The following is a 21,722-nucleotide window of genomic DNA, read 5'->3' as shown; positions in this document are numbered from 1 at the left end:
GAATTTAGTACAAACTGTGACTTGGATAATGAGGGTTTTTACAACAAAATAAAACAACGAAAATAAAATAAAATAATAAAAAAAGAAGTTTAATTAAATAAAATAGAATTTAATTAAATACCATATTCCAAGTGTTTAGTATAAATTGATTAGGATCATTAGGGACTTTACAACAAAATAAAAAATTAAAACAAATAAAAGAAAATGCATTATTAAATTAAATTATCAAATGAAATGAAATTTTAATTAAATATTCCAAGTATTTAGTAAAAAGTGAGCAGAGCTTTTACAACAATTCTTTTAAATTTTTAATATTTTTAATAAATAATTCAATATTTAAATTAATTTCAAAGGTAAAGGGAAAGTGGATTTGATAAAATCCACTCATCCGTGTAAATGTTATATTTGGCACAATGTTACCATCTGGCACATATCTTCCCCCTCCAGCTGAAATAAAAACATCAAACTGGAAAGCTGCAGCTGTGTGAGACTTAGGAGACACCCCTGCTCTCCATCCTGAGAGAAAGAAAGAAAGAAAGAAAGAAAGAAAGAAAGAAAGAAAGAAAGAAAGAAAGAAAGAAAGAAAGAAAGAAAGAAAGAAAGAAAGAAAGAAAGAAAGAAGTTAAAGGACAAACATTATTTTTCAACTACATGACTGCAGACCTTTCCAACAACAACTAGAGCTGTTTTTTACCTGTGGATCCTGATGGTTCAAGCAGACCTTCAAAGGTCACGCCTGTGTGCACCTCGACCCCCAAAATCAGGGCCAACTTCAGCAGAATCAACTGCAGCTGACGGATACCTATCGAGAAGCACAGACCTCATTACTGTTCCTGAATTAAAATGAATACATGTGCATTTCAGCAATAAAACAAGAACTTTCAAAGTTTCACTTTGATCCTAATTTAACAACATTTAATTTTATTCAGCAAGGGCGCATACAATTGATCAAAAGTTACAGTAAAGAGATTTATAATGTTACAAAAGATTTCTCTTTCAAATAAATGCTTTCTATTCATCAAAGAACCCTAAAATGTATCACAATTTCCACAAAAATATTAAGCAGCACAAGCATTTACAACATTGATAATAATAAGTAATGTTTCTTGAGCAGCAAATCAGCATATAAGAATGATTTCTGAAGGATCATGTGACTGAAGTAATGATGCTAAAAATTCAGCTATGATCACAGGAATAAATTACATTTTATATAAATAAATAATGAAATAAATTAATGAAATAAATAATGAATAAATTCACCATATTTTTGATCAGATAAATGCAGGCTTGGTGAGCAGAAGAGACTTCATTCAAAAACATATTTAAAAAAATCATACCGATCCCAAACTTTGATACGTTACATAATGGAAGCACATGTCATGTTGAATGTAATTCATTTGATGATGAAAACAAAAAAAATATTTAACAAAACTATCCTGTAGCTTATATAGATTCTCACTTATGTGATGAATGGATCCGCTGCAGAATCTTCCATAGAATTTCTTCGCGCCGAGGTTTTGCAGGTCTTTAATGGTGTAGGGCCACAGATGCAGGACGTTATTTCTAGTGAAAGAGGTTCTTTTTTCCAGCACAACCACCTGAGCGCCCAGTAGGACCAACTCGATCGCTGTCCTGAGACCACAGGGACCCGCACCCAACACTAAACACTGACACGGAGAAAGAGAGAGTGATTGGGTTTCTTTTCCCAGTGTTAAACCACTTCATAGATGGAAACATCTGACAATATTCAGGTTATTGATGGTACCTTGTTTTGGTGACATGCCTTGCCCTGTTCGTAGTCCGGATGGGCGGCTCTCTTGTCGATCTTCTGCCAGAGTTCTTTGGCCTTCCAGTAGTTGAGTTTCTCCTTCAGTTTACTATAGAAGTGCTTGTAGTCCCTGGGGTCGACCTCCAGGTGGCGACAGAGCTCGATGAAGTTCTGCTGTGTCTCTTTACACGTCTGCGCCTGGACAAAGCGGTCAAACAGAGTGTGGCTGGGATTGACAGAGTCTGTTTGGTTGGTCATTGTGATGGGAGAGGCCTGGAGCCAGCTAGATGACCTGCAGAGACAAGAGAGAGAGCGAGAGAGTTTACAGAAACATCCAAACAGAAATAGTTACAAATGTCAACTATGCACAGGCTGACTAAAAGGGTAGGCTATTTAAAGCAACTCTGAACATTAATTTTGGTGCGTAACTCATCTAGCACCATTTGTGCTACAAGCATGAAAGACATCTCAAATCAGGCAGCTCGTGTGCAATTACCTTTTTAATGTAGCAATTTCAAAGTTTCCTAATTTTGTTTTGAAATCTCTTACAATAGGCTTGCATGCATCCAAAGTCAAAAAACACTTTCATTTTCTCATAATATTCAGTATCACCTCTTATCTCACAGAGCCTGTTTACACCTGCCCACTTCATGTGTCTTCTCTGATCAGATAGCTATCAGATCGTGAAAAGACATATGTTAAGACAGTGTCTTAAGTTCTATGACCCACTAGCAGTTAGTCAGGGGCAGTCAATCTTACTTTTTGGAATCAAATTAGGCCAATCTACTTTTTTATGTTGACTTAAATGAAACTATGAACAGTCTTAAAGAAAGAAAATGTATGTCTTACTTGTAAAACTAGTCTTAGAGGTTTGTGCAACTGGCCCCAGAGGTGTAAATGCCCTCCGAAACGCATTCGAGATCGATTTAAATCCGATCGCCTCAAACCACATCAGGAGGTGGTCTGGGTTACATTCCAGACGAAACTGGAATCTGGTTGTTGAAAACCACATATGTAAACTTTACTCCCAACAATGCTAAGAAATAAAGTGTGTGAGAGCGTGTTTTAGGCTATATGTCATGTCATATCCGGATATGACAGTGCTATGCAACATGCATCACCGCAGATGAGAAGTTGAGTATCTCTTCAGCAAACTTTTCTGGATGTTTATGAAATTTAAACTAATCTCGTATAAATATATGTGATATATAAAATTGTATTTATAATGTAGGCCTAATAATAATAATAATAATAATATTTATAATGTGATATAACATTATATATAAAATTTTAAATATTATTATTACATTATAAATAAAATGTCATACAAGTATTCAAGTATAAAGCCCAAGATAACAAACATTATGAACTAGGGGTATAATGATATCCTCATGTCACGATTCGATACATATCACGAAACTGAACTCACAATACAATATTATTGCGATACTCAAAGACATATGGTAAAAAGTTACCAAAAAATGCACTGTTGTAAATACTAAATAGGCTTGGACTTTGTGCTGGTAACCCAATGCACAGTATAATAGTGACACCAGAATAAAAGTATTCATGATTCTGAAGCTGAAAATACAGAATTATTTCAGACAAATATATGCTTGCTCTCTGTCACTGACTAGATATATTTAAAATAATGTAGGTCACTTTTTACAGTTACACTCCTATTATGAACAAAATAAACTTACAACAAAATGGAAAGATTCAATTCCAGGGATGAGAGCCTGAACAATACAATAAAAAAACTACATATTTTATGGTTTGACTCCGAATGCATTTCATGGAATCAAGTTCCACAACTTTCAACAGGAAACAAGTATTGTAAAGTTAAACTCTGTTAACCCAGAGTTCACGTACAGAGATAGCAGTAATGGCTGTTACAAATGACCTAATATGTTACCTAATATGTCACACTAACAAACCAACTAAGCAAATGCACACTGGCACTTAGGGCTGTCAAATTAAAATGAGAAATTTCGAATATTGGTCAAAATTAAAATAAAAATCCACATTCAAATGCAAAAACAGTGCATTCGAATATTAGGTGTCCATCAGCTTTATCAGTGGCACGCCACGCACAAGATGCGATGATGATGATGTAAGCGTTTTAATGTTTTTGTTAGCCTATTCAGTTTAACCCACTAGATGCAGCACTGCTGAGTTGTTCATTCAAAACATTGCAGAAATAGAGAAGCTCAATGCAGAGAAGATCTTGGTTACGTTAAAACCGAAACCAAGCTGATTACACAGAATGCATTTTCTGTGCTGCTTTTCAATTGTTTTCTATGTACACAAGCGCTAGACGGACATCTTTGACCATTGCACTCACGTCTCGCACAAGAGAGCAGCATGTTTAGAAAGACATGTAAAGTTAAAAGAAGTTCAACTTTTAAAAAACATGTCTTGAGACTTTTTTTTCCATTTCACTGCATCTCATGAGCACTTCGACTCTTTGTATTTAACTCTTGATAAATACATGATGCTGCTTTGCTCATAATTGTTTATGCAATTCATGAAATTATATTTGATTTATAAACTTTAGTTTAAACGTTATGCACTTTTTTAAACAGTTATTTCATTGCTTTGAATAAACAGTTTAATGCAGTGTATTAATAAAAGCCAAAAGCCTCTTTTGTAAATAATTTGAATTTAGTTTTTCTGCCATTTTTACAGCTCTAACGATGTCATGACAAACTGGGTCCTCCCTCGAAATCAGGTCTCTACCAACTATCAGTTGATGATTGTATTGTACTAAGTACATACGAATGATATTAAATAATATATAGCTTACTATATGGTGCATAATAAAACAAATTGAACGTAATTTCTTTCACTTGATAAACTGGTAATTAATTATTATTAAATAATAATAATAATAATAGCATATTAAGTGCTGCACATCACTACATTCTTTTTTTATAACTGAAATATTTGGACATTTAACACTTATTTTAACAGGTAATTAATTACATTAAAGATTATTTTGAATACATGTAAGTGCAAATGCGTGTATAAACCAAGCGATGAGGCTAATCGGCTATCTATGCTAGTACATATACTAACTATAATTAAGATTTTAATGGTAATTTTAACATAGTTAAAACAGCATTTATCATAACATGATTTTGTTGGAATTGTAATCAGGCGCTAAAGAGAGTACCTATTAAAAGTAATTTGAGTCAATGGGTTTGCATGGGGTCCTAAAGCCCCGGACACACCAAGCCGACGGTCGGCCGACTAAGTTTTCTCAGTGTGTTCCGCACCGTCGGCTGAAATTGGTCCTCGTCAGCTTTTTTCCGGCCGAATCGGCGACGGACCGTCTGATTGGCTGATTGTGCACGAGAATAATAGCAAAACAGCGAGCAAAGAAGTCAAAAACAGTACAGATAGAAGGCTGTTCTAATGTTATGTCATCTTACATGAGTGTTCCTTGGCGAATATTTCAATATCAATATGAGCGGAGTGGAATAAAGAAAGTGTTGTTTAGCAGTATTGATATTCAAAACGGTGAGCACACACACCGCTTTGTTTATGGTTTGAGTTTCTGCAGCCTGCAGCGTCGGTTTCCCTCTTTGAATGACGAATATAGATGAACATTTCTGCAGAAATAGACAGTTGTCTCATTTACACGCAGGCGCAGAACGCACATTCTAGCTGACAGTCGGCTGTAGTTCTCTCGGTGTGTTTAAGACTAGCTTTTTCCCCAACGCAGGCGAAGCGAGACGACAACAGTCGGCTTTCATCAGCGCTAGTTCTTTGGTGTCGGTTTGGTGTGTTCTGGGCTTAGAGAGACCTGATTTGTCACTACACCGGCAATATTGCATTGCAAGTCACTGGGCTCCAGGCTGAACACAAAAAAACAGGGTGGAATACATTGCTAAGTGTTTCATGTGACAGTTTCTATGTGTGCAAATATAGATTTAGCAACCCACATTTACTCACTGACTATTTTAAGACAACACTCAGTGTCACCTGCATCTCTAGACTTGTGGGTTTCATAAATGCAAAGCGTCTGTGTTATTAAAAACTCTCCAGATCACATGGAGGTTCTTACAAAGCACAAAAAGAGGCCTACGATCATTTTTGACATTCTTTCAATTATGTACAATGAATACTTCCCTTCACTTGAGTGCAAAACACCAGGCAAGTTAAACAAGAAAGGTCACTTTCATTTCATCTCATCTGAAAAGTGATAGCATTTTATTTAAATTTACCATCTTAAATAACTGATCTAGAACCACATAATCTCTAGAAGCATATATTCTAGAAGCTCTACAATGTGCTACTGCTTACCTTTAAATATTTAAACCCAGTTTAAAGGGTGACTCTCGCCAAAATTGAACCTAGGCTCTTTTTGTTAATCTACCCAAGTCAAACATTCGTGTAAAAGCATAATTAGAATGGAAACGCCACTTTTAAGATTGACGTTTTCGGTCAAATTGCCTTTTGAATGGGAGTGCTTGGGGCACTTCTATGATAGCATCAAAATCGCTATTTTTAAAATACTAAGAAGGCTCGACACAACATGAAACTGTGCTCGAAGTATCACCAGGGGCTCTACACATGAACTCCAGCATTGACTACATTGTTTGTGTACACAGAGTTTACTAAAAAGAAAGGTTTTGTAAGACTCAATGAACTGACTCCATATGAGGAAATGTCATGAACTTGTAATTTCAATGAAAAGCATGATAACTTAGGTAAAAATTATCTGTGAATTTATATGGTAACAAGCTTTAGGAGCTTTCCATCTTTACTCTCCTCATGTTACATTGCATTCGGAGATGGCAATTCAGCATTCGGCATTTTGACCTAAAAGTGATAAAAGTCTTAAAACAAGTGATTGACCATATTGACCACAAGTTCCATTGTAATTATGTTTTTACACGAATGTTTGACTCAGGTAGGCTAGATTAACAAAAAGAGCCTAGGTTCAATTTTGGCGAGAGTTACTGTTTAAACTTAAATTAAAAGGATAAGGCAAAATGATCCAATCTTTATAGCATCTCAGATCTTGTCTCAGGGTGCCGAGCTACTGTACAAATACTTCCTTTAAAATAGAGGCTTGCAACAAAGCACATAGGCCTATGGCATAATAAAGAGGACAGACTCACTCAGTATTGAGAGAACAAGCATGATGTTATATTCATGTGACATCCTGTTTCAATGACTGATTTCCCTGTTTTACCTTATCTCTAATGATGCCATGTAACATGACATTTAGATTGAAGGTGATGTCTTGTACTTTTACTGCGTGAGAAAAAAACAGCACGTGACTTCAGGGGGTTTGGTGCCTCCGTGTTCAAAACCCATAATCAGTCCCTTGTGTGCCAACAGATTGCTTCAAACAGGCTTCAAACAAATGTTGCAGCACTTCCTGGATGTTTTATGGTCTCACAGCATGAAACGCAGAGAAGAGTCTCTCACACATGATCACTTCCTGGAAACGAACAGTCACGTCTTGTTAACATTAATGCTTAACAAATGCTAGGGCTACTGCCTGGAAGGGTTATACAAATCATCTGACATCATGTCGGGCTTGCTGTTGTTTGCACATAAAGGCCTGTGATATGTTGAACAGATGTGAGACTCAACACATCTTTTCAGGTACAGTATGCCATTATGACACATGCGTCACCATGTGTACACATACTGTACCTGAAAAGATGTGTTGAACATCCACCCACTAGACGTTGAATTGATATGTATATCAATTCAACACTTCTAATCTAGTGGGTGGATCTCACAAAGCCTGTCGAGAACATGTACAAGCTATATAATAATAATAATAATAAATTGAATTTACAATTGTCCTGTGGTTTCAATAAAGGGAGGCAGTTAGGGGAACTTCCATTCAAAAGACTGAATAACTCCAAATGATCAGGTTGCGCTACAAATAATCCTTATCCGTCAGTTTGACTGAATGAGCTGCCAATTTTTCTTTCATTTTTGATTTTCAAATGTCAGAAGAATAACATAACTTGGTATTTTAAAAATGTGTAAACAGTAAAATGTGTAAACAGTAAAAATGTGCGGTCGCGTTGTGACATTTGGAATTTTTGGGGTAAATGTGTTAAAAAAGGGTTAATTTCCTTCTTGAATTTTTTTGCCATGAAATGTGACCTGAGCCCAGTTGCACAGTTGCATAAACCCAGTAATGCTTAAGAACTAGTCTGAACAACTAGCAGTTATATAGATAACTAGTCTTACTTTATGGATTCAAATTAGCCCAATCTACTTATCTAAGAAACTTACTTAAAAATACAAATAAAAGTTGTGACAAGTATCAAAGAAAAAAGTCTAAGCAGTTTATAAATGTAACAGGCCAGGACATATTTTTGTGGCTTTAAAAAAAAAAATGTTTGTGCAATCATTGACATAGAACAAAAATATATCATGGCCACGAATTAAGAATTCAGTCTCACGGCTTATTAATTTGTTCTCCTTGTTTTAGTAAATTGTGACCATGTTGTACTAATTCGATTAAACAAGGGACTAACAAGGGAATGAATTATTATATCATGCACACGATTTTGTAAAATGAGGGAATGAATTAGTAAAATGTGCTGACGTATTAGGGAATGTTTACAGAACGATGTACTAAAAACTGAAAGGTTTTTCCTTTGCGAGGCCAGGCCAGTAGTTGTGTCAGAAGAAACACAAGGCGCTAGTAGACTGAACACGTAATACGCATGCGCATGACGTCACCGTTTTCACAAATTCACGTTTTTAAAATTAATTTACACAGAGGTGATAACGGCAGGTAATGACGTCACTTTGTAGGCCAACCGGCAGTTCGCATCACACTGGTTCTCTCGACATAAATCTAGTAAAAAAAATGTTGGATTATCACTAAAAACAAGCTCTACGATCAACGAAAGTTTATGATACTTGTACGTTTTGTCCATTAAGATAATTATCACAGATGAACACAACTTTTATGAATTTTGAAGCCTGAATGCAGTCGCCAGAAGTAAAAAGCTAAAGGTAGGCTATAAACGAACTAGGGCCTAGCCTACACCATGAATTCATCGTCACCATCACTAATCTTCCGAACTCTTTCAGTTTTTATCAAAAAACATTTTCCTACAACATTTGAGTTAGAATAGATTATAAGAGCACAATTCTAATCATAACGAGGCTGTAAAAGCGGACTTTACTAGCTTGTGTTCACCACAGACCTTATTTCAGCCATTTAACAATGGTGTGTTAATAGTATCAAATCAGCATATTAGAATGATTTTTGAAGGATCATGTGACTCTGAAGAGTGGAGTAATGATGCTTTGATCACAGGAATAAATTATATTTTAAAGTATATTAAAATAGAAAACCATTACTTTTAAATTGAAATAATATTTCACAATATTACTGCTTACTGTATTTTTGATCAAATAATTGCAGCCTTGATGAGCAGAAGAGACTTCTACAAAAACATTTAAAATAATAATGTTTCCAAACTTTTGACTGGTAGGCCTACTGTATACAGGGAGAAATATGACCTGGACATGTTCTTGACAGGTTTTGTGACATTCATTCATTCATGACTATAAAAGGTGAGGTTTCAGTTTCAAATTCACATGGGACAAGCACGTACCACACGGATATGAGCTATTCATAATCACAACACACAGAATGCACTAAGAGCTAATGCAATCTTGATACAGTCATTGTTAACAAACAGCAATATACCAGAGCAAAGATTAAAGTCTCTGGGTTAAGGCCGCTTTCATACAGTAAGTTGGGTAACAATGAGGAGAAACAGAATTTCCCTCTTCACTCACAAGATGATCAGTCATCGGTTTCAGCTACATAATAAAGTTGAGTTACCCAACACACACATCACCGACAACAAAGTTTCTGCAACATCCCCGAAAGGCTTTATCTCAGGAAACAGCCTCAGTCTGCAATAGAGACAGACAGAACTGCCAAAAGGCATAAAAAGTGCCTAAACTAATGCACATAAGACACTAAACAGAACAACAATCATATTAGTGGCATGTAATACTACAGCTTTGCAGTGATAATAAGTGAAACACAAGGAGAAAAAGCCCTCACTTAGTAAAAAATGCTGTAGTAGTGCTACTGAATGTAAGTTCTCCAAAATATAGGTTATCCAAGAATTGCACTATCAAGGTTCGTTGATGCCAAAAACGTTGGTGTCACCATCGTACAGTGATTTTTCCAGATGGTAACTACGTTGATATTGTTACCATGATGATTAACATCTTTACATACCATGTAATTTACAAGGTATTCTGATACCCGATATGCCAGGAAAATGTGGCGAGAAATGTTGGACTTGCATTGTTGTAACGTTACCACTTTTTAGACATCATGTAACGTTAAGAATGTACTACCATGCGCTCAATAATCTACGACCTGATAAAAACATTTTAGAAACACAGATATTAGAAAACGTGACGCATATTTGATGGCAACATACAGCACCTAACTTACGGCTACAGGTAACGTAAAGCCTATCTTTTTTTTAACAGTCTATCTATGGTATACACACATACAGTATACTGTAACTTAGGCTAGGCTATATGTACTGTATATAAAACGTAGGCTATTTTTTTTTTTTTTTTCAAGATTCCGGTTTGTGAAAACAGTTTCTGTAAAGATCAAGATCCATCATTGCAGAAACCATGTCGACTTTTTAACCGTCAAAACACAACCGTCTCATTCAAGCAGCGCAACACTGACTGAAGTTCAATATTTGCCGTTAAGAGTTTAGAAGTTATCGACTGTCTTAGTGATACAAGTGAAACTAAATGAATTAGCACAGTACCTTCCAAGCTTTGGTTCTTTAACCCCAGTTGTAAATTGTACCTCCTTGTTTATCTCTCTGACTCCAACTCACCTGCAGTGACTCGCCCGGGAATTTACGAACGCTACTAGGAAGAAGGACGACTCATGAATATTAACTACATAACGTGACGTTCGGTCATTTGATTGGCTGAAAGACATTGTCAACGAATTGTAAACATGTTAATATCTTCTTGTCAATGTGTTAGTTAGTTAGTTAGTTGGTGAATTATTTTTTTATACTGTGACTGATCTAAAGAAATTTTATTTTATAAATGCAATTTTGTCGTTCACTTTTACATTCATAAATCAAAGTTCGTGTTTATTGTGTTCAATATTTGTTAGCTGTAATGTATATTTGTTTTCCTATTATCTAATAATAATAAAAACCCGATAAAAACTGTTTACCAAAGTTTTGAATAATAATTAGGGTACCCTAATTATTATTCAAACACGTGTGATTGGACGCTGCTTTGGCCCTGAAGGGGTTTTAACTAAGTCAACATGACGTAAGGCTAATTAATATTCATGGTTTAAACCAGAGATTGTTAAACCTTTACTTCCCCGCCTGTAAATTATAAACTTGCTAAATTTAATAATAGCAGGCTATGTATTTTCGCCATGTACGCCTTCTGTCAACAGTTTGAGGAAACAATTATTTATTTGTTTTGGACTTCTTGTTATTGCAAAGTACTTTTCAAATTGGGTTAAAAAGTATTTATCTTCAACTTTTTGGTGACTCTCTGAAATCAAGCCTATATTTTTGACCCCAAAACACTTTCGAAATTATTCTCAGGCACTGTTAAAGCGTTAGAGAAACAAGAGGTGTGTTTTTTGCAGAAGGTGTTCGTATATTGCAACACATGGTTTGGTTTCTAGCACATGCACACCTACTTTCACAGTTTGCTCAAAGTTTTATTCACAGTCTAACAAGTTATTCTTTCAAAAAAGAGAAGTTTATCCAAGCTCGTAAAATATCAAAAGTAGCCTATAACACAATAATTTCATGCTGAATAAAAATGTGGGATTTATTTCTTTTACCCTGTTAGACGTAATATCTGACTCAAGTCCAACAAATAAGCAAGATAACTGCGATAATAATTTTCACCTACAGTTTATGGTTAAACTGAATGTAAACAGTGCCGTTTCCGTTAACAGAACAGTAGGTGTCGCTAAAGGACAAGAAACTGGCTTTCAATAGGCAAAACATCAAATATTTAATTAAATTAAGAGACTGAGCTTCTCTGATTAAATCATGTTGTTAGCTTTAAACATTACAATTGCTGTTCCTGCAGTATTAGAGTTTGTATTCTATATTAATTTTTTTTGTAAAGCATTCATGACACGAAATGTTTATTATCATCATCATCATAATAATTATCAGCATGCATAATTCAAGGATAATAATAATGCATATATATCACAGCAGCATGCATTCACCCTGCAGTGCTGCTTACACAAATGTTGCAGGTTCATTTCTTTGTACAGATGATCCGTTAATTTGAGAATCACTCCATATTGTACCAATTTCCCTTAAACCCTCATCTTAGTAACATCATAGCAATCGCTTGAGGGCAGATTTTTACTGCATTTCCTTTTAGCATCAGCTGTAAAACAAGCTAACTAACAAGTTAACCATCAGAGATATTTTTGTCAAGGAAACTAAATCAGTGTTTAAACTTAAAGCATGCTGATAAAAAAAAAAAATGAATGCTTAAATCCAAGCTTTAGAAACACAGTTTATTGCACTTAAAAAAAAAAAAGATAACACTATGTCATAATTTTTTAAAGTACAAATCTCATTTCAGTGTAATTTCTTACTTTAAAACCGGTCATTGCAGAATTGTACACTGGGAGAAAGTACCTGGAATTTGATTGTGAGCAACTGCAGTTAAAATACAGATAGAAAACAACTGCATAGTTTGAATGCGTTACATTGGGTTGCACTAATATTCTGGTTACTTGTAAATCTGATTAGTTTTCTTAGTGATTGTTTTATTTTCCAGTTCTACAACACATATGCCGTCATTTCACTCAGGACCAAGAACATGCCATTTTCCATGAACCTGTCAAATATCCTCATTTAGTCAGAGCGACGCATACAGTGCAGTTTAACTTTGTAACTACCTGTCAGAATCAACAGCAGATTTATTGCAAGGTAAAAGAATTAAAAAGAAATAATAAAACACAGTACTTCAGTGTGTTGCGAGTCACACGTAAAGAAATGATTCTTAAAGGTGATTTACTTAGTGTAACGCAAAAGGCTGAAAAAAAGAGAGATTTTAAATAAATACACAGCAACTAAAACATGATGGCTTGCCGATTTGTGATTGGCCGCTTCTCTATTCAGCATTAAAAAGCAATCGCATTGTTGCATATCTTAGAAAGACCAGATTTGCGTTGCAACAAGAATGTTCTTTGCGTTTATCTTGAGGGGAGAAACAAGCAAAGATCTGCTGATCATAAATGAATAAATATGAAAAGAATATTTACAGTAACCATATGAAAGTATATACAGTATATCGACAGGCGTCACTCATCTATCAGCTAAAGTACCGCCATTACAGCTGCATGCCATCCTAAACAACTCGACGTTACCCACTATTCACAGTTCCAAACCCTTATGCTCAATGCAACCATCATCATATCAGTACAACAACCCTACAATTCAAATCTATTTAGTTCTACATGGTCTCAGCAGTGATTATAATATTTATTCGGGTATCTCAAACCATCACAGTAACTGACCTAAGATCGGTTTCTAATGTGTAACAACACCTCACAGTCAAGGTTCATGGCTTTCTGTGGATCTTATGATGGTAAAGTAGTAGAGACAGAATCGAGCTCCCTCTTCTCATCTCAATATATAACAATGGCTATTTTTGCATATAACATATTGGCAACTTTATGTATGTGTGTGTCAGAATTTGTCTCAAAAAGGCTAAAACAACTGAAAAAGATCAAATGTTTGAAATTCAAGCATTTAAAAAGCTGTGAGGAGACATCTCTTGAACACTATTCATGAGTGTTAAAAGGAATAGCTCACATGTAATGTCATAATTCACTCATTGTCGAGTCTTTCCAAACCTTTATGCTGTTATTTTTGCCACAGGATACAAAAAGAGACGTTTAGCGGACATTTTCCCCATGCAATAAAAGTAAAAGTATCGTATATGGAAAAGAGCAGCATGAACATTCAGCTAAACGTCTCAATTGTGTTTGGAAAGACATGATGGTTATTTTTCAGTAAACTATCCCTTTAAATTCTACAGGTACAAAGCCTGCTCATCCTCTTTGATACAAAAAAAAAAAAAAATGACATTAATAAAAATACATTTTATACATAATAAAACAGTACAAAATTCATTTTTTTCCTTTGTATTGGCACACAAAGTTGGACTATACAGTCATCTCTTCTTTAAACAAAAACAATGCTATATATATATCAGTAGTAGTTTTGAATACTAGAAGAGTAGAATAACTGTATCAAATGAAATCAACATTCTGTACGACTCTCCAATTGTGTACGAGTTCATATCAAAAGGAAGAATGTTTCGTTTCAATTATTTCAGTCCGAACGTTTTTTTCCCCCTCGCCCAATCTGTCATGTGACTAGTGTTCAACCAATCACGTTCTTATTCCAGTTGATCCAGGTTGATACAAAAGAAATAAACAAGCAAAGTGGGACAAAAAGCTATTTCCTAGCAGTAAAAGGCATAAAATACCACGTTCAGATACAGACCCTGGATATCTATTGGAAGACATTAACCGGAACGTCCGTTCATCAGAGGAGGGCGGTAAAACAGCTGCGATCACAGATGTCAGACGCCCCCTACTGGACAATCACATCTCGTCCATCCGAGCTTGTGGACAGGGTCGCAGGGTTCATGAAGAACACTGATGGAGCTTGATGCTTTGGGGGGTTTGAAGGGGGATGGGAGAGGCGAGAAATGAGGGATTTTGGGAGGAGGAGGAGGAGGAGGATGAATGACAGATCTGGAGCATCCGCTAAAAGCTTTAGGAGAAAGACGGTGGTACATCGAGGTCAAGAAAAACAGATCAATCCGCACAGCTTCGGAAATAAAAAGGCTGGACATAATGATCAGCACAAACAGCACAACTGAACGGCTGAAGAAGTGAACTGATGCAGAAAAGATGCATCTCGACTGCCTGTTTTTAGATCATCTGCGATGAAAGCAGTGGAAAACATGCGATGATAATTACAGAGGGCGATGCCGTGACACGGAGACCATTTGAAAACCCAATAAGTTGCTTTAAACAGGATGAATTAGACAGCTGGATGCTCTGTTGTCATCCCATGTGGATCAATATTGTTTGGGTTATGCCACAGATTACCCGAGGCATAAACCGCATTGGTTTCCTGGTTGGGGAAATGATATCTTTCACTGCTTGCACACGTGGCTGGATGGGTCTCTCTAGAGGTTCTCGCCGGGCTGGTACTGTGGTTCAGTGGAGGTGAAGTAGTCTTCCAGGAAGCTCTGGAGGTACTCGAAGGTCGGCCTCTCTTCGGGCTCCTTGCGCCAGCAGGTCAGCATGAGCTCGTGAAGGGAGTCCGGGCACTCGGCGGGACAGGGCATCCTGTACCCGCGCTCCACCTGGTCCAGCACCTCCCGGTTCACCATACCTGAGCAGAAGACAGATGTGAAACAGGGTATATGTGGGTCAGGTGTCAGAATGTGGCTTTTTAACCAGGCAAAGGATGTGGGTCGTCATCAGGGGGGAACAACCGGAACTTATGTCAAGTCCACGGAAAGCGGCTCTTAAAATATGACATTTAATGTGTGTCCAAACTCGGTCCTGGAAGGCCACTTGTCCTACAACGTTTGGCTAACACTTTGCCTCAATAAACCTGCCTGGAAGTTTCTAGTATGCCTAGTAAGAGCTTAATTAGCTGGTTCAGTTTTATTGGGGTCGGAGCTAAACTCTGCTGCGCTGTGTTTCCCAAAAGCATTGTGAGCCTAAGTTGATCGTAGAGACCACTGGTTACACGACAACGATATACTTAAAACTTTTAAAAAAGTTTTTCCTTTGAGTTTTCTACGTACAAAACGATCCACGGAAACCCTGTATTCTGCTGCCAGACCATTAGATGGCGATGAAACACTATATATTGAACACGTAATACGCATGTGCATGACGTCATCGTCTTCAGAGATTCCCGTTTTTGTTGTTTACCCGGAGACCGTTTTGAAAGCCGTTTTCTAAACTTTGCGTTTTCAGGCACTCAAAACGCTGTTGTCGTGTAAGCGAATGGCCAAAACGCATTAAAAGTTTTATGTTTTTAGTTGAATAAACATGAATGATGCTTGGGACAGTTGATGGGCCAGCGTTTCATCGTCATGAAAGTTTAAGCCCTAACTTAAAGCTGTAGTCCATACAGTAGTTTATCCTCTTTGTCGCATCTCTTTCGCCAAGTCTTTTGCGTTTTACAACGGGTGAATCTACAGTTGTCACTGGTGATTGTCGTTTGAACCTTTCTGGATCCGCCATCAAATTGATAAGTTTAATTATATCAAGTGCTGTGAGAAAAGGCTATAAATCTCCACCTCCAACATCCTCACACGCAATATAGTCTACTAGCCGAGACTCCTTCTTTATGTGTTCAGATGTGACGTAATGATGCAATTTCCCGCGGAAATCAACCAGTACCGCTGGAATTAAAAACATTATTACAAGCTTACCGTTTTGAATCGAGCTAAGACAAGCAGAGAGTTTTGAACACTGGCTGGTTATGTACTTGCTCAAAAATTTATTTTGGATCATTTTTAACCCAAAAAAATTACGGACTGCAGCTTTAAGTAAACACGTGTATCAGTATCAGTATATTAGATCCGTGCGTCTGGACTTAAAGTGACAGCAGCCTAATATTCTGATGCTGTCTGTGTTTTAATGTTAATCAAACAACAAAGGACAAAGAAAGAAATCACTCACTGCTCATGACTGAATAACTTTTGTAACTTTTTTTAAATACCTGAAAAGGTAAATCAATCTATCAATCTATCAATCAATCTATCAATCTATCAATCTATCAATCTATCAATCTATCAATCTATCTATCTATCTATCTATCTATCTATCTATCAAAAAATATTCTACTTTTTTTGTAGATGATGAAACCCTGCATCGGACCCAATACTTTAAAACATTTATTCCATTTAAAAAATATATATAATCTATAAGTAATTTATAAGTATAAAAAGGTACATTTGAATCTAGTGAACCAGTGACTCTCTTTGAGCAATACTGGAATGACTGGAGAGCGGTAGTACCTGGATAAGGCACCCTGCCTTTGGTCGTCAGCTCCGTCAGTAAGACGCCAAACGACCACACGTCAGATTTAATGGTGAAGCGCCCGTACAGAGCCGCCTCTGGCGCAGTCCACTTGATGGGAAACTTTGCTCCTGTTGCAATAATGATTTAAGAGAGGCCTGTCACCATGATGAAACCCATTCAATTAAGGTCGAACTGTATAAAAGGCTACAGTATTAACTCTAGAAAATGAGACAATGACTTTATGGCCTCAGGAAAACTGAAGACGTGAAGAAAATGGAAAACGACCACATGCGGCAAAAAGAGTCGTTGTGTTCCTCCTCACCCTGTCTGGCCGTGTATTCGTTGTCCTCGATGAGTCGAGCGAGGCCGAAGTCAGCGACTTTACACACCAGGTTATCACCCACCAGGATGTTGGCAGCCCTGAGGTCCCTGTGCACATAGTTCATTCTTTCCACGTACGCCATTCCAGAGGCGATCTGAGGACAACACATATATTATAACACTGCCGGGCTCAGTGCCGCCCTCCAGAGTATCCACAGAATATAAATAGATTTATATACAATATGAAGACAATGACAGTGGCGCTTGCCCATGCAAAAACTGCACAACAATGGTGTTTTTTTAGTGAGATGCTCTTTACGATATTCAGGTCTCTAAATATGGTTTGTCCTTCAATGCAGGGTTAAATAGTTTTTATTTTGAGGTTTGTTTGTTTTGTTCTTTCAGTTTAGTTTTTGTTCCATGACGGTTTTATTTATTCACTTTTCGGGGGTTTTTTGTACAAATTTAGTTTTTCAGGACCATCTAGTGTTATTGCTAGTGGGATTTTCAAGTTTAATTAACGCAGGTTAGAAGATTGGAAACCTTTACAATATATTATGTATCAAAATTTAATTAAACGTAATTTGTGGCTATTACGGTTTTATTTGAGTTAGTTTAGCAACAGCTCCAATATAATTTAATTATATTATATTTTGAATATATATTATATTAGTATGTATTTTTTAAACTAATTAATACTTTTGTGCATTAAAATAATACTGTTCTTTTTAACTTTCTGCTCATCAATGAATCTTGATTTTTTTCCCCCATAGTTCATATCATAGTTTCCACAAAAATATGAAGCGGCACAACTGTTTTCAACATTGATAATAATCAGAAATGTTTCTTGAGCAGCAAATCAGCATATTAGAATGATTTCTGAACAATCATTTGACACCGAAGACGAAATAATGATGCTGAAAATTCAGCTTTGCGTCACATAAATAAATTACAATTTAACATGTATTAAAATAGAAAACAGTTATTTTAAATTATAATAATATTTCACAATTTTACTGTTTTTACTGTATTTTTTTTATCAAATAAATGCAGCCCTGGTGAGCAGAAGAGACTTCTTTCGAAAACATTAAAAAATCTTACAGACCCCAAACTTGATACTTGTTTTTAGTATCAAAACAGTTTTTGTTTTTGATTTCATTACTAGATATCATACGATAATGCCAGAGTAAAAGTACCTGAGAGGCCATATCCACAAGCTGAGGCAACCGCAGCATTTTCCCCATGTCACCCTTCAGGAAATCTAACAGGCTTCCTGTGAAAGCAGAAATCACACCTTAACATCTTCATTCACACTTTTATTGGGAGACCTCACAAGAAAGCTGCTAATATCCAGATTTGATGCTCTATTTACACGTCCTTCTGTCAGTTCTTATTTCTAAGGCTTCTTTATCCCAATATAGTTCAGTGAACGTCCGCACTGACCTTGTCCCATGTACTCAGTGACGATGTAAATGGGCTCCTCGGAGACGACAGCGTAAAGCTGCACCAGCTTCTCGTGGCGGAGTTTCTTCATCACCTGCGCTTCCTGCAGGAAGGCCTCGGGAGACATAGTGCCAGGCTTCAGAGTCTTGATGGCCACGCGGGTCGTGCCATTCCAAGTGCCTGATGAGGGGGAAAAGGACACTGAAATCATTACACAAGCTTTGTCTGTCATGTGAATGCATCATTACACAAGCACTCTGGTATTATACACCGGTGAGCTACTTATTTAACTCACAAAGCTTCATTTTTGATGGAAGGAAGTTGAAAGAAGAAGTCTTACCCATCCAGACCTCTCCGAAACAGCCCTGGCCCAGTTTGACGTCCAGTCTCAGAGAGTCACGTGGGATCTCCCAGGCGTCCCGTGCCAGACCCTGAGTCTGAGGCTTCAGAACTGGACACACGTCACTCAGACAGTGACACAGGCCGTCTGCGTGCTCTGTGACACACGCCGACAGGAGGAAGTGTGTTAATGTTTCTCACGACATTTTATATATATATAAAATATTATTTTCTATAGTATATACATAATAATAATAATAATAATAATAATAATATATAACCATAGTTATTATTTTCTGAATCTATAATAAATATATAAATAAAAGTACAATTAATATTTTCAGTAATACTAATATTCTATATAATTATTAATTAATATAACCATAATTAATTATATTTATAATTATTATATTAATTCTATAGTAATAAGAATAAAATAAATAAATCACTAAAATATTCATTAATATTAATACTATTAATATGAATATAATACAATTATTTTTTTATTTTATTATTTTATTAATAATAACTGTATAATAAACCAACTAAAATAAACAAAACATAAATAAATGTATTATTATTATTATTATTATTTTCAATCACTTAAAATAAAAACATACATTATTATTATTAGGATTATTGTTGATAATAACAAGAACATATTTGTTTTATTTTTAATAATAATAATCAAAATAAAAGAAATAACACTTATATAGCTTATAAATAACTTAATAAATATGAATTTATTTAGTTAATCTTCATATTTCATTTCAGGCCCATTTTAACACTCCTTTTAGGGTTTTTAACACCTGTAGAGCAGTTCAGGGTTTAATCACAATCATTAGAAGTGAAGGATCATTCATTATGTAATTGCTTTATGCCATTTCTCTATTTATAGGTTTGAACTAATCCTTATTTTGTAACAACCTGAGTTCCCACTTCCAGAAATAAGAGTCTGTATCACTTCCCCTCACAGACATTCAGAAACAAGCAGGTGTCTATGAGAAAGAGACTCACGGCGGTAGTGGTTGACCAGCTGCTGTAAAGTACTGAACTGAGTGCGTGACGTGATGTAAAATCCCCCGCTGTCCAGCTTCCTGATCTTGTAATGTTTGACATTTAGGCCCTTGACATTGTCGTAATCCAGGACGGAAAGACAGTAGGCACCTAAAAAACACAAAGAACAGAGTCATGAAGTGCTCTCGATGACATGAAGAACATTGACCCATGTTTCAGGTTCGAAACTGTCAGATTCTGCACTTTCGTAGCATTTTATTTTTCTCTGACGTCTACTTTCTTTACTTAAAGTCGACTTTAGTTTCTAGCATCAAAACAATTGTAATTTAGTTTTACACTTAGCAGATGCTGTAATCCATTTTTTAATCCTGTTAAGCAGGATTTTTTTTTTTTTTTTTTGACTGTACCTTTAAGACTTCTTTTTGGTGCCAGTTACTGGAGTGTGAAATAGCATGAGGAGTTTCCCTACAAATACATCATTTTGTAACAAAAATTTAAGGGATGTCCCATTTTCCATTATTGAAACACTGTATATAAAAAAAAAAAATAGTAAAAAAAAAAATCCACCTGTTTCTACTTAAATTCAGTTGCTGCCTTAAATTTTTAAGTATAATAAACTTGTTATTTCAACTTAAATTATATTAAACTGACTTAAAATTGGGTTGAATCTAGTATAACTTATAAAAAAAGTTGAAATTACTTAAACTCATCAAAATAAGTTAAACAACGTAGAAACATAAGTTGCCATGACTTACTAATTATATCATTTTTTACAGTGTATGTAATGTCTGAAATATGAAATAATAGTCAGAAAAATCTATTTTGTCTTTAAATATTTTTAACGAACTTTCACACAAAATTTTAAAATAATGCACGTTTTTTTGTTTAGCATCATATATTTTGGCTCATATAGAATAATATAACGAGAATATGGAGAAAAAAAAACCCATCTCAGTTTTATTCGGAGGACCAAACTGAAATTCTTATAGCTTGTAATGTAAATAAATGAGATCTTACATAAAATGCATATAAATATCAGTTGTCACTCTATATCTCCATATTATATTTGATACATTTTAAAATGATTTGTTTCTAAAAAAAAGATAATCAAGTCACCCTAATATGGTTCAGTCCAGTAAGTGTTCATATTAAAATATTAATAACAACATAAAAGTCACGACCTGAAGGGGATGTATTATCCTAAAAGGCCTTTTCCTTTAACCAAACAGTTGATGGACCCCATTGACTTTAGATTAGTGTCCAATTCTCACTATTAACTAACTATTAACAACGACTTTGCTTCAGTAATCTCCTAATTAATGCTTATTAACAGATAGTAAGGTGGTTAGGGTTAAGTTTAGGTATAGGGTAGAATTAAGGGATGTAGAATAAGGTCATGCAGAATAAGGCATAAATTTGTGCTTTATAAGTACTAATAAACAGCTAATATCATAGTAATATGCATGCTAATAAGCAACTAGTTAATAGTGAGAATTGGACCCTGAAATAAAGTGCTACCAAAAAAAGCTACTATGGAAGTCAATGGGGTCCATCAACTGTTTGATTACCCATATTCTTAACAATATCTTCTTTCGTGCTCAAAAGAAGACAGAAACTCGTACAGGTTTGGAACAAATTGAGGGTGAGTAAATGATGACAGAATTTTCATTTTTTGGGTGAACTGTTTTTTGATCTGTAGGGGGCGCTGTCATCATT

General features: G+C 35.7%; 2 protein-coding genes across 4 annotated transcripts in view; both read right to left on the bottom strand.

The window, feature by feature from the left end:
• The window catches only part of mical1 (microtubule associated monooxygenase, calponin and LIM domain containing 1), a 30,781-nt gene extending 20,094 nt beyond the window's left edge, over positions 1–10,687 (bottom strand). Inside the window, exons 1-5 of one of the 2 annotated variants that reach the window (XM_079849941.1) lie at positions 10,648–10,687; positions 1,766–2,060; positions 1,460–1,667; positions 695–802; positions 421–516 (exon numbers count right to left, since the gene is read on the bottom strand). In XM_079849941.1, the coding sequence (XP_079706067.1) occupies positions 421–516; positions 695–802; positions 1,460–1,667; positions 1,766–2,026 (673 nt within the window). In that variant the 5' untranslated portion in view covers positions 2,027–2,060; positions 10,648–10,687. Of the gene's footprint in view, positions 1–420; positions 517–694; positions 803–1,459; positions 1,668–1,765; positions 2,061–2,617; positions 2,634–10,647 lie in introns of those variants that run through there. The other variant, XM_079849942.1, reaches the window with a different exon arrangement.
• A 1,624-nt stretch (positions 10,688–12,311) lies between these two features.
• Positions 12,312–21,722, bottom strand: part of src (v-src avian sarcoma (Schmidt-Ruppin A-2) viral oncogene homolog) — a 49,734-nt gene continuing 40,323 nt past the window's right edge. For both annotated transcript variants that reach the window (XM_079849939.1, XM_079849938.1), the window contains 7 exons: positions 20,007–20,156; positions 18,991–19,146; positions 18,651–18,830; positions 18,404–18,480; positions 17,209–17,362; positions 16,883–17,014; positions 12,312–15,237 (listed from right to left, as the gene is read on the bottom strand). In XM_079849939.1, coding sequence (XP_079706065.1) covers positions 15,029–15,237; positions 16,883–17,014; positions 17,209–17,362; positions 18,404–18,480; positions 18,651–18,830; positions 18,991–19,146; positions 20,007–20,156 — 1,058 coding nt within the window. In that variant the 3' untranslated portion in view covers positions 12,312–15,028. The remainder of the gene's footprint in view (positions 15,238–16,882; positions 17,015–17,208; positions 17,363–18,403; positions 18,481–18,650; positions 18,831–18,990; positions 19,147–20,006; positions 20,157–21,722) is intronic.

Source organism: Squalius cephalus (assembly GCF_949319135.1).
Source record: "Squalius cephalus genome assembly, chromosome: 18".
NCBI lineage: Eukaryota > Metazoa > Chordata > Actinopteri > Cypriniformes > Leuciscidae > Squalius > Squalius cephalus.
The sequence above is the reverse complement of the archived record's forward strand: the minus strand, read 5'-3'. Positions and strand labels throughout refer to the sequence as shown.